The sequence below is a fragment of the Gobius niger genome, assembly GCF_951799975.1.
Source record: "Gobius niger genome assembly, chromosome: 3".
Taxonomy (NCBI): domain Eukaryota; kingdom Metazoa; phylum Chordata; class Actinopteri; order Gobiiformes; family Gobiidae; genus Gobius; species Gobius niger.
The window spans coordinates 18,220,061-18,233,242 of record NC_136854.1 but is presented as its reverse complement, the minus strand read 5'-3'; the positions used below and the strand labels follow the sequence as shown (position 1 = coordinate 18,233,242).

Below are 13,182 nucleotides of genomic sequence, written 5' to 3'. Positions count from 1 at the left end.
TTTAGTGTGAACCTGTTCCCGCGCAGCTGTTAAGCCTCTGCGGGTATAAAATGCACTGTTTGCTCTGCTTTGCTAATGATGTTAAAGTTCACCGCAGTCTAATGACAACGAGAGCTAACTCAACTGACATCCAGCAATTTGAATAAAAAATGGCTTCCCTGCTCAGAGCTCAAGACATCAGAGGACAAATGGAAAACAGCATTACCACCCCCCCAGTGTAAACAGCAGTGACTGAGTGCCAAAACTCCAATACACCGCGTCTCATTTTCAGATGAAAAATCTCAGCCCATGTTGCATTCAATCCCAAATAAATATATCCCAAATGCCACACAAACTATACCAAATCTTTATTTTAACTTTTAGAGCTGACAATTCTTGCCACCCCCATTCAGCAATAGTAAGAAAAAGCCAAAACACGGATCACAGCGCTGTATTCCCGCATGTTAACACTGCGCAGAAGAAACAAACATTGCTGGCAGCTACTGTAATGTGCCCGGGCTTCCTTTGCAACATCTGCGTTTAGATTTGCTCTCTCCCGGCTCTTGATGCCAGGCTTGGTGTTAAAAGATAGCATAGTGTTAAGATGAGATAATCTTAGACTAGCGGGCTGCAGCCACAGAGCGTAGGTGGATGTGTTTTTCATAGGCAAGAACTCACCTGAGATTCAAGGTTAGCCGTTCATCTTTAGCCCTCAGGAGATCGCCTATGGAAAAAGTAGCTGAGCCCAGGAAGTTGCTCTGAAAAAGAAGAAAAAAAGGACGGACTATGAGTGAGGGTGGATGCAAGTTCAAACACTATATAAAGGAGTGTGGGCTCAAGCGCTAACTAAGTAAACAATGTTTCAGTATAATGTGATATTTGGACAAATGGAATCCATACAGCTTCAGGCAGGTTTAATAAATAAAATGACAGAAAATTAAGGACCCTTGCATTCCATCCAAACTGAAGTGGTCGGGACAGTTGGCTTAGTCAGGACTGCAGCGGGAGGAATAGCCCATTGTGTATGTAGTGGCACAGGGAAAATTTCCAGGGTAGAATGAAATTTCGAATGTATTCAATTCATTTCCAATTCCCAAACAAATTCTGGAGGAAAACGTAACACCATCTGTGAAAAAGCTGAAGTTAGAAAGTAGATGGCTTCCACAAATGGGTAATGATGCTGAACGGACCTCAAAATCCACTAGGGATTTTTGCCATGGCCATTGGTATTCTGCGTATGGATAGTCCTCCAGAGAGCAAGGCAAGGCTAGTTCATTTGTCGAGCACAATTCATACACAAGACAATTTAAAGTGCTTCACAGTTTCATTTAAACTTTCGCACCCCACTGAACTAAACAGTAGGATACAATCAACTCAGTGAAGTCATTTAAAGCTGTACTAAGTAACTCATGCCCAAAGAGGTCATAAGCGCCACTCCAAGTGTTGTAGCATGTTTTTCACTCATTAACTGTCCATGAGAGTAAATACTACACTGACAGAAAAGACAAAGGGAGAGAGGGATATTGTACATCCAATCACACAATGGACAGAATTTTTTTCTCTCAAACTTTGCTGTAAATACAGTTTAAGTGGCGCTAGCCCAGAGCTAGCTTTGCCTGTTAGCTTGTTAGCTACTTCTTTGTGATTATTCCATTAGTGTGACCCGGTGCAGGCAAAGTTGCAATGGTTTTCTGGAGAAACCAGGGGAAATGAAAGACCCCCCAATCATCCCCTTAACACTTGTACAACCCCCAGAGGGACTACGAAAAGGATTTATTAGGTTAACAAGTTACTTAGTACTGCTTTAAGTATAAATAAACACATGTGATGTCTTCAAAATTGCCAGCCTTTTTTCTTAGCATTTGCATGAGCTTTATATAATAAGGTCGTCACCTGAAATAGTGAAAACCTTTTCTGGTGACGACATCGTGAAGCTCATTGAGAAAATGTAAAAAATGCAAAGCAGTAATCAAAGGAAAAGGCGGCTATTTTTTTTTTTTGTTAAACATAATTGGATACATGTTCATTCATAAATCAATGCCTTCAGTGAGAATCTACAGTGTAAATGGTCTTGAAAAATAAGAAAAAAGCAATTCCTATAAAAAAGCATCTCCAAACTTTTGACCGGTAGTTTATATATAGAAACATACTCTTAAAAAGTTTGGGAAAAATAAGAAATAGGAAAAACAAAATTTTCACATGCACTTAAATTTCACATTATTAAAATAAACAGTGGGCATTTTACTGACTTTCGGAATCATGCCTTGTATTTATGAGAACGCCGGTCCCGAGAATCTAGACCCCCCCACATTTATTTGTCCGCGGACACAGTGGCCCGATTGTCTTCCTCTGCCTCACTGACAACAGGGGTTTGCTGGAGGCGTGATTTGAGCGAGGAGTCAGCGCACGGCAACTAGGTCATGTAAGACAGACAGAGAGGCCGGACTGAGCGCATCAATAACAGGAGGTTAGCACGCGCTCACTCTGAAGACAAACTCCTACTGGCAAGACGGACATCAATTTGTACAACCACACGCTGATAAAGTTGAGGGAAAGAGAAATACATAAACAGCAAAACTAAATACAGTTTATAAAGTCTTTCTCAGTCGCAGAGGGGCCTAAATAATGTGTTAAGGTAGTGAGATGTATTGATGTACTGACAGAGGGTGCTGTACTGCCCTGGAGAGGCTGCTATAGTACTCTTGTAGCCTGGGGCAACAGAGGAGACTGTGAGCTTCAAGCAGCCTGTAGCTGCTTGTATAAAGTTTGTTTTAGGCTTAAGCATGATCTGTACCACGGCCACCGCAAATCAATGTTTTTCCATTATACAGTGGTATTTATGGAATTACTGCAGAAGGCTTAAGACAAAAAAAAAAAAACGTACATGTAATTCTCGTTTGCAGCATCCTTTTTATTAACCGGTTGAGTTTCAGTGCTTTAGCGTCCTCGAACCTGATCTTGAGATTTGTACGAAGACGCTTTCAATGTTGGTACGAAAAATGTCAGAAATTGCCGGAAACGTTCACAAAGTTTAATCAAGAACCAGAAGAAGTCATCCACACAGACCTTTGTACAGTCAGTGGTAAAGAAGCAGCTTTTGTGAGAGGCATCAGTGTTTTATCCGTCTGGCGCATTGGCCTTGCTTTCAAATGACATCGGAATTTTTTACCTTTGCATAGCTGGGTTTTATATCATGAAAATTATAAAAAATGAAAAAAAATAATAATAATAATAATTTCGCTTTTGACTTAAAAGTACCTGGAAAATATTAGTAAGAAATATACAAATACAATTAAGCATATTTTATTTTAAAACCGTAACAAAAAAACTAAATAAAACTGGTTTAGCTTGAAGCCCTGTTTGATTTTTACAGACAAATACTATGTTTTCTGGTTAGGTTCAGGTTTAAGGTCAATGATAATAGAAGATCAAGGAAACAAGGCACCTGCCCTGTTTCCAAGTAATTACTTGCAGAGGCTACTGTACTGTACACTCTTTGGATGTAGACACACTCTTCTTCGTTAAATGTCTAAGACTTTTATGCTTTGGGCTTAACAATGATATGGACAGGGCCCATTCGACCGTCTTTCAGAGGGAGTTACCACGGCAATCTCACAGTCTCTTCAATTCTGCCTTGGGGAGAAACCTGCAGTGCCCGTGCCAGGTTCAACTGACTGTAGGGCAATTTCAAAACAGGGTTCAGGAAGCTAAACTCTTCCCTTGTGTGCCTATGTTCATGATATTACTTTGTTTTTAACCTCCTACGCCCACCTTAACCAAGCACATTTTCTCCAGTTCAGCTTTACCCAAATCTAAAAGCTTCTCGACTGGAGCGTACAAGCCTAACCCCAGTTTAACGGCTCATCTGAAAGCTTTTTCCAAGATTTTTCCTTGCGTTGTCGACGCTTTTCTTGGCCGTATTTCCGTTGCCATTTTGTCACATTTTGTTGCATTTTTATTGCTCTTTGTGTTGCGTTGTTGATGCTTTTGTTGTCACATTTTTCATCACTTTGTCAAATGTCTAGTTCCATTTTTGTTGTGCGCTTGTTGCGCTTTTGTCTCTCTTTTGATGCTTTTTTGGCTATGCTTCCATCCTCATTTACGTCTCTTTTTTGTCGCTATTCTTACACTTTTTTTTCAAGAAGCCTTTAGATTGGGTTAAAGTCGAACTGGAGAAAATGTGCTTGGTTAAGGCGGGGGTTAAGAGGTTAACTTAATTGTGTTACTGCACCAAGGGTTTGAGAGACACGTCGTTTTGAGTGCCCCGCATGTTATTACACCATTACGTACGTCCCCAACGTGTTACTATGCTATTATTGTGCTGTATAATTAAGAGCTAACCGTGTATGACGTACGTAACTGTGCATAAAGGATTAATGCAGGCCCTTCTTGTGCTCACACTTAACCAACATCTAAACCATGTTTGATAGTGCCGCTTTGAGCTATACGTGGGGAGTAGCGAGCTCGAGTGGGCCAAGGACACAGTGCGCTCTGAGCTAAGCTAAAACACAGAGCTGGTAATTAACAACAGGTACAAAGGTGATGGCACATATTTCAGAGCGCGGAGGAGCAGCTCTTAATTAAAGCCGCCGCACTGCACAAACGCTCCGACTATGTGTGTCTGCCAACAATATCCAGAAACTTGCATACATTGCCACTTCCAGCCAAGAAAAGCACTCAAAAACCTTTGTGTTATTTCGGTCGTCTCCATATACAAACCTTCAGTAGAGACCGAACAAAACAAGAAAACATTCTCTTGTCCTGGTCTGCTCTGTTAGACTGCAGTCAAAGCTTTTATCTTGCTGTGAAAATGAAATCAAGGCTGACTTTCCGAAGCTGGGGAAGAATGCAAATTAGCTTTAGGTGTTGTATCAACTACCAAGATCTTTGTAGGTGCTTCTGACACCTTAGTCAAATTCAATACACGATTCTGAATATACACAGAATTGAAAGTGCATTCAATTTATTTTTTTCCCTAATGACTCTGTACGTAACTTCAAATCATAACAACGCCGCACAAGAAGGGACTTCCTGTTTCGATCCAGCACACCAAAGCACAATCTTATTCATTAGTTCAGCAGTTAATTAATTCAGCTTTCTTTCTGCCTAATTAATAACAGTCAACACTTCAAATATGTGTATTTAATGATATTCTTTTAATGTTGCACCTGTACCTGCTGAACTAATCAATGACACGAGCTGTGTGCTTTTATTTTGGCGTGCTGGATCGAAACAGGAAGTCACTTCTTGGGCGGCGTTGGTATGATTTGAAGTTATGCACAGAGTCAATTACCTCGACATGATTCAGCCACTAAGCACCAGTGGGCACAATGAAATGAGTGGGACAAGATGGGGCGAAAATATATGGTGCGTTCACATGCATGACGTCATAGAAACCTATAGACACAAGTAACGTTCTAAACCATTTCAAAAAGATATCGCGTTAGAAAGCAAGCTATTAATACATTTGGCGTATAAATGTTCTACGGATGATCTTCTATACTTCTGTACTCCTGTTGAGCCCTACTTGTCGGTCCCATCGATTAAGTCACCTCAGAGACAACTTCTCTTAAATAGAGAACTTGTGCAGTTCAAGATACCCGGGCCATCTTTTATACGGCATTGTGTGCAAGTCACTTTTCTGGGTCAATACTAATTTCATAAAGGTCACATGGGCAAAATCAGAGGTTACAGCAAGTGATGAAAAGATTTCTTCCACTTCTGTTCTCGACTTTGAGTACTGCCGCAATGTAAAGCACAATTAAAGCAGTGACGAACATGGCATTGATTGGAGAGTCAAGTCTGTGTTTTGATTTATAATATTTTAGTTGAGTATATCCATGGGAGGACTAATGAAAGCCAGCGTATCTCCAACATAATTACATCAGGGACCACAGGCTTCATGCTTAATTGACTTTCTCTCTTGCGGTTTACGTTTCAATAGTTTAATGTAATAGAATACTGCTTGTGTAATGCATTGTCTAAGAAAATAAAGTAATTAACAAGCGTTGGGTTTCGTAGGAATGGCTAACATGGACAATATCATCTTACACCTTAGAACTTATGCCGTATTGTTGATCATGCAGTGTGTCATTATTTGTGCATAATTTACTGTGCTGTTAAAAAGGTTGGGATTCTTATCTTTTATTGTTTAGCTATTTTGGCTCCACTTTATTCCTATCTAGCTTCCTCCTTCACTTCACCTCTATGCCCCCTCCTCGTATCAGATTTTTAAAAAATGCCCTCATGTCTGCTGACCTTTTCGTCCGTCACTTCCTCTCCATGCGTTTCCCCCGCGCCTCATCTGAACAGCGAACACTCTTACATACACCTGAAAAGTCTCAAGACCGCTATACGTGCAATGATCTCACTGACTGAAAATGAGAAAGAAGCCGAGAACACAAGGTCAACAAGGTAACAATATGAAACCCACAAGTTTAAAGTGTTTTAAGATCTAGGCGGAAGAGCCAATTTAAGTGCGACTCAACAATTTAAGTTTAGGGAGTAAGCCCTGAACTACTGTGGTTTTCTGCCCAGAAAACCACACTTGCAGCTTTCCCTGCTCTGACCTGCAGGCCCCAATACACACTAATGGAATCATGAAAAAGAAGCTAACAGGCTACCGGGCAAAGCTAACTGCGGGCTAGCACCACTTAAACAGTATTTACAGCCAAGTTTGAGTGAAAAAAATTATCTCCATTGTGTAATTGGATGCACAATATCCCTCTCTCCCTTTGTCTCTTCGGTCAGCGTAGTATTTACTCTCACGGACAATTAATGAGTAAAAAACCCTGCAACATGCTACGACACCTGCAGTGGCGCTTATGGCCTCCAGGGGCATGAGTTACTTAGCCCTGCTTTAAGATTATCGTTGTATTTGAATGATGGGTTATTGTCAATATCATTATTATTGTCAATATTTAAAGGCCAGGCTTACAAAAATTGCACTCCCGTTTTGCAGTTTGTTGGGATCACTAGGGAATCGATTTATTATCTTGCGAACTTCAAGAACATTTCGTCATGTCTCACTGAGATTTTAGAATCTTTCTTTATCAAGGTATTCCTGGCCCCAGTGGGGGGAAAAACAGTAGATTGACTATGTTTATTTTTTTGTGGTAGGGTTAATCCGGAGCACCTGGAGGGAACCACAGACATAGGGAGAACATGTTAACTCCACATTGAAATTCAGCCTGGGAACTGAGAGTGGTAATCACTGTGGTGCCATGCTTTTGTGTTATTTTAAAAAAGACTTCAACAGCTAACTGATATGGGGGCAAAAATAGATCAAATTCAACATAGTGCTCTTCACCCCCTTTCACCCTTTGCTGTCCTGGCAGATAAAGCCGACCAACTGACAAAAAAGCAGAAAAAGTAATGTATTCATGAAGAGTCAAGAACTTGTGCACCGCTGAGGCTCTTCCTTATTGAACAGCAGTGTGAGCGTCCCCCGTGTGCCATGCTTTAATCTGTTCACGAAAAACCCGTCATATCCCTAATTCTGACACATCATGAGCCGTCCCAGTCTGGCTTGATAACCCACAGCCCTGGGCCATGGAAGAACATCATATCCCTGTGTGGCCGTTACTCGCCGGCCCGCACCTTGCGTCTGGTAAATGGTCTTAGAAATCCATTCCTTAGCATCTTTTTATGGCCCCTCACGATGAAGGCTTTAAAAGTAATGAAGCTCCTGGGACCGTCTCCTCCTTGCGTGAGATCAAAGTGGCTGCGGCACGTTGGAATGAGCGAAAGATAGAGGCAATAGCAGGAGAAAGAAAGAAGACAAATGATGCTCTTCCAGGATCATGGAGGATTGATTATGACGGTCTTGCTCTGTTCTGCTCTCACACGCTCGGGCTCTCTCCTCTGTCTATCCATCTTAGCGCCGGCTCGTTCCTCCACGACTCAAGCGCCGCGCAGATACGAGCGAACCAACCGGAACTTTTGCCGTATGGTGTTCATCATGTTATTCCTATATCAAAATGGTAGTAGGCGAGACCAAAAACACATCGATGGTAGGTGAGTTTCGTAATTTATATTCCTGTTTGAATATTAACGCAGAAAGGCTAATATCACCACATCAGCAACACAGGCCTGGTTTACACCGCTTCCTGTTTGCTTGAGTATGTTCTGCTCTAGAAATGTAGTTGCTGGTACACCGGTGACTCTGGATTTTTCCAGGACAGCAGAAATATGCTCATAAGCACAAAAAGTTTACAAACAAGCAGTCATATTCTTATTAATATGACTTGATGTTATAGCGCAATTGAATTTTTGAATTTTCTCGTGTTGAAAACTATACCAGCATGGTGGCGCAGCGGGTAGCGCTCGTGCTTCACAGCTAGAAGGGGGAGGTGGCCATTCTGTGAGGAGTTTGCATAATCTCCCTGTGTCTGCGCAGGTTTCACTAAAAACATGCACAGTAGGCTAGCATGACTATAGTTTGTGAGCGAGTGGTTGGTGATGGTTGGAGGGACTGATGGCGCAGATTGGCAGCCCCGCTTCCGTCAGTCTACACCAAGGGTGGCTGTGGCTAAAATTGTAGCTTACCATCACCAACTATGACATGAATGAATAATGATTACAGGGTAGCGCTTTAACAATAGTAATAATGCATCGGTTTTATATAGCGCTGGACACTCAAAGAAGCAAAATTGTATTGTAAAGTACAATACAAGTGTAAATTATTATTACTATTATTTAAAGTATATTGTTTCCACATTTACGGCTTAAAAGAACAACAAGGACCTTAACATAGTCCAACCCCACCACATGCTTCTGATGGTTAAATATAAAGGCATGATTTAAGACAACCATTCCTCAATAAAAAACAGGAATGAGAGAGCCATTTTACGTTACATTACATTTTACAGCACCAACACCTACAGTTGGTAAACATTTAAGTACTGGTGAAACATGAGAGCCCTGATGCGAGGAGGGTCTGCGGTGGGGGAAGATTGAAGAAGCCTGTGGAGAGCTGTAGGCAATCCCAGGGCTGGTCTGTGGGAGCTCTGAAGGGCCAGGTCTGCTCATCACTTGGCAGAGGTAAACGGTCCGAGTGGAGCTGTACATCTATTGATTTTCGGCACACCCGGGGTGACAGCACGACACATACACACACTCTCGCTCTCTATCGCCAACCTGTGCTATCTGTCTTTGCCTGGTCATTCTTCACTCTTTCACACTGCACTGCTATGTTCTTGGTATCAGCTGTGTGCACACTGCATGTTGGTCCCGTGACAAGTTCTGCAAAATTTTGCAAATGTGCTAGCTGCGTTATCTTGAGTTGCTTTATCTACAAAGGATGTAACAATCTCATGGTACATCATTGCAGCACGGTGTACAAAGCGGGGCCCAGGGGCCAAATATGACACTCAAACCAAGTTTTGATGTCCCTTATGATTCCTGCTGAATAATCCCAAATAGAAATATAGTAGTACTGTTGCACAAGACATTGAGGTTGTTGCTGAATGTGCCATTTATTAGAAGTTGCAGAAAAGGAAGCAGATTGTCTAGTTTCTTTTAATGACTTGTGTGTCGTTCTCTGTTTTTCTTCAAATAAAGATAGAAAGGGAAAAATAGTTGGGGTAATTCACCACAGTGAGACGGAGCCAATCTCACACAATATGACGTGGTGTTTCTAGAATGCCAAACTCACCAAACATGAGAAATGAGTGCTGGGCATTACAAAACAAACACCAAAAGTCCATAGGCACTATATTCACATCACTGTAGAACAGGTTGAATCTGTTGATCCTGTGCTTTTTACTCTACCAGATAATGCACCTGAAATGGATAAGGCAATCTTGAACAACCCTCCTTAATCGATGGAGCACCTGCCTCAACAGGACCACTTTGTTTTTGAAATTTCCCTTTGCGTTGCTGCAGAGGATACCTGGAAGAGAGGACATTCATCTCCATGCTACACCAGTGACATTTCAAACAAACGGCCGCCGAGACACTTCTGGCACTCAATGCGCATAGACATCTGGCAAACATTTATGAATAAGGACAAACGTACAGCACGGGGAGGTCAGCCGTGTGTGCCGCGTTCCGTCGCAACAAACGGGGCTTTACAAATTGCCCTAATTAAGTCATTAGAGATGCCGGGACTTGCCATTTGGGCTGACATGCAAATATGCGCACAGAGACTGTCCATTTTTTTTCTTTTTTTTTCCTAAGACACACTGACTGAGTGAGGGGACAGACATTTGCAGCAGAAGGAAGTAGTCTACTTACAGTTAATGTTGTGCACAGTCCTGACAGGCAAGAGTGCCCAAAAGAGTGAAAATAATCAGCCAGAGGAAACGTGGGGATGTTATATCTTCTTCTGCCCACTTAATGAGCTCTGAGACGTATCCGGCTCCCTAGTTACGGAGTTAGTCCAAGGATATTCTTTCCGTGCGGCACTGGCTTCCCTCAGCTGTGCAGCTCCTTCTTTCGAGCCGGCACACTCATTGTAAACACACGGGCAGACTGCAGCGTGTAGAGTGACTGAAAGCTGGCTACAGTCAGCTACTAGCGCTGTTGCTGCTGCTGCTGCTGCTGCTGCTGCCGTGGCAGGCTGACAGAGAGAGAGAGAGAGAGAGCGAGAAAGATCGAGGAGAGAGAGAGAGAGAAAGAGGGAAGGAGGGGAGAGCGAGCAGCCCGGCCGGTGGAGGAAAGAGCAAGAAGAGGAAGAGACCCAAAGGAAGGAAGGCAGACAATTATTGGGCTCAAACCAAGATAGGAACACAGTAAAATGGGGCGAGAGACATGAGGGAGAAAAGAGAGGAAGGGGGGAGGACAGAGAGAGAGAGAGAGAGAGGGAAGAAGAGAGGGGGGGAGAGAGAGAGAGAGAGAGAGGGAGCAGAGGAGGGCAATAGTTGTGTGTCACCTCAGAAGCAGCAGCAGCCTATGACTCAGATGGCCGACAGGAAAGAAAGACTTGTTATGGCTATTAACAGGGCAAGCAACACAAAATGACTGTTCATATGGTGCAGAGTGACAACAACTCAGTGAAATATTCAGACTTTACAAACATGAGTAGGGCTACCACAAAAAGTAAAAAGCAGGAACTTAGCCTAGTGGTAATTGGAATACAAACTCAAAGGATGTGATATTAGGCAGTGTGACGGGTTTGATCCGGGGGGACTTTGGACATAGGCAGGTTTCATTCACTCTGGTCACACAGGAAGACAAATACTTCTCATGGAACAAAGGACCGCACTGCTTAGACCCTTATCACCACGGAGCAGCCAAAGACATGCTCAATGGGACAAAACACACTCTTAAGACCAAAATATCAGCAGCAACAAAGAGTGTGCTCTCATTTTTTAGCGCGGAGAACTATTTATAATCGACTGCTTAAGATAATGGTTAAAGATCTAACAGCTTGCAAATCAAATCAATTCGTTTTCCTTGCAACAATAACGGATAATGGCGGAGACTGGTGCATAACCCTTTGTAAGGAGAGCGTTGTGCATGAGTGTATAATTTATATGGCCCTCGTTTTAAACTTCTGCATGTGGTCTCTGCTTGTTGATTATTTATGATGTGTTATTGTTTGCTTGTTTGTTTGTTTGGAAGGATGTATATATAAAAAATAATAATAATAATGCGTTGGTTTTATATAGCGCTTTACTGGACACTCAAAGACGCTTTACATTGCATTATTCATTCACTCCATACTTGGTGGTACTATTGTAGCCACAGCTGCCCTGGGGCAGACTGACGGAAGCGAGCCTACCAACCTGCGCCATCGGCTGCTCCGACCACCACCAACCAACCAACCAACCACTCACTCACACACTACATTCACCCACTGTCTACCATCCAAGTACCAATAGCAAAGGCAGTATGGCCTTTGTTTTTGGCGGTATTGTCTTGTACTTGAAGCTTTTAGACAGTAACAATAAGCTAGCGATATTCAAAAACTGTCTTGAATATTGCCACAACACTATTATTGCAATGTTATTTTTTTTTGGGGGGGGGGGGCAACACTGTGTCGAAACAAGACAAAACCAAAACTTTCACACATTTTAACTCAGCAAACATCTTTGTTTTAGGCTGTGTGTGCAAAATGGGAAATCTCAGTCAGATGGAAGTGCTCAGTGATTTTTGCAACAATCTTGTGGCTTCTTGCAATATGGCTACAGCACCAACCAATTGGCGGCACAGCAGCGCAGCGGTTAGCGCTCTAGCTTCACAGCTCGAAGGTCCAGGGTTTCATTCCCACCTGGACGGGGCCTTTCTGTGTGGAGTTTGCATGCTCTCCTTGTGTCTGCGTAGGTTTCCCCTACCACTAAAACATGTACAATAGGCCAAGTTGAATGATGTTTGTGAGTGAATGTATGGTGGTTGGTGCAGAAGATCTTCTTCTTCAGTGCTGCAATAACAATAATTTGGCCATATGTTGTGCAGCCTTACTGAAAGTTTGAATTCAGCCTTAGTTAGTTATCATACCATCTCCATTTATAATATTGTGCCAAATGTGGAAAATGTCTTAAAAGTCATCTAATATCTTGACAAAAAAAATGTCTTCAAAAAAGTGTTGAAACTTGAAACTTTCAATCTACTTGAAATTTCCAACTTTTGCGAAGGATTTCAGAGTGAGACAAACTCTCAAAGTATTACAGAAAGCTTTTTGACTCAGCACTTGGCGTTTGCGCTTCTATTAATCGTCAAAATCAGAAACTTGCTCTGCATCTAGAAGATTACTTGCATGCAGGTATCAGAGGGGAAGTGCTGCATAAGAAGCTTAAATACCAAAGACTTAACTATTCACTTGAGGATAACTTTAGCGCAGCAGCAACAGCAGCCCATCTAAGTGTATGCATTATTCAATAAACAGACACTACTCTGACAGTCCAGTTCATGAGGCTGTCAGCTGTCAGGCTTAGTGACAGGGCCCTCGTCCACCCATTTGTCAATCAGAACTGTCCCCGGGCTAATCGTGAATAATTTAGTCCTCTCAGAATACACCCGCGTGGATTAAACCAACTTTGCCTCCATTCAAAGTTTCCATCAAAGAATAACTGCACAGACCAAATGTATTTTATAACAAGCTGTAAACCTGCTTATTCCACTTGTAGCCTCACCACTGGGATTATTTACTTCTAGTGCCTGCCCCAGAGCGAGAATGCATAACTCTGTGGACTTATGCCACCTATTCATCTGGATTACATAAAACCCTGGTGGCTGTGGATTGGTAGGACAATAGAGCAT

The 13,182-nt window shown here is 42.4% G+C and overlaps 1 protein-coding gene across 3 annotated transcripts in view; it reads right to left on the bottom strand.

Moving 5' to 3' along the window:
* Positions 1 to 13,182, bottom strand: part of inpp4b (inositol polyphosphate-4-phosphatase type II B) — a gene marked incomplete at its 3' end in the record, with an annotated part of 213,401 nt that overhangs the window by 128,383 nt on the left and 71,836 nt on the right. For 2 of the 3 annotated variants that reach the window (XM_079553836.1, XM_079553835.1), the window contains exon 5: positions 658 to 737. In XM_079553836.1, coding sequence (XP_079409962.1) covers positions 658 to 737 — 80 coding nt within the window. Of the gene's footprint in view, positions 1 to 657; positions 738 to 10,215; positions 10,557 to 13,182 lie in introns of those variants that run through there. The other variant, XM_079553837.1, reaches the window with a different exon arrangement.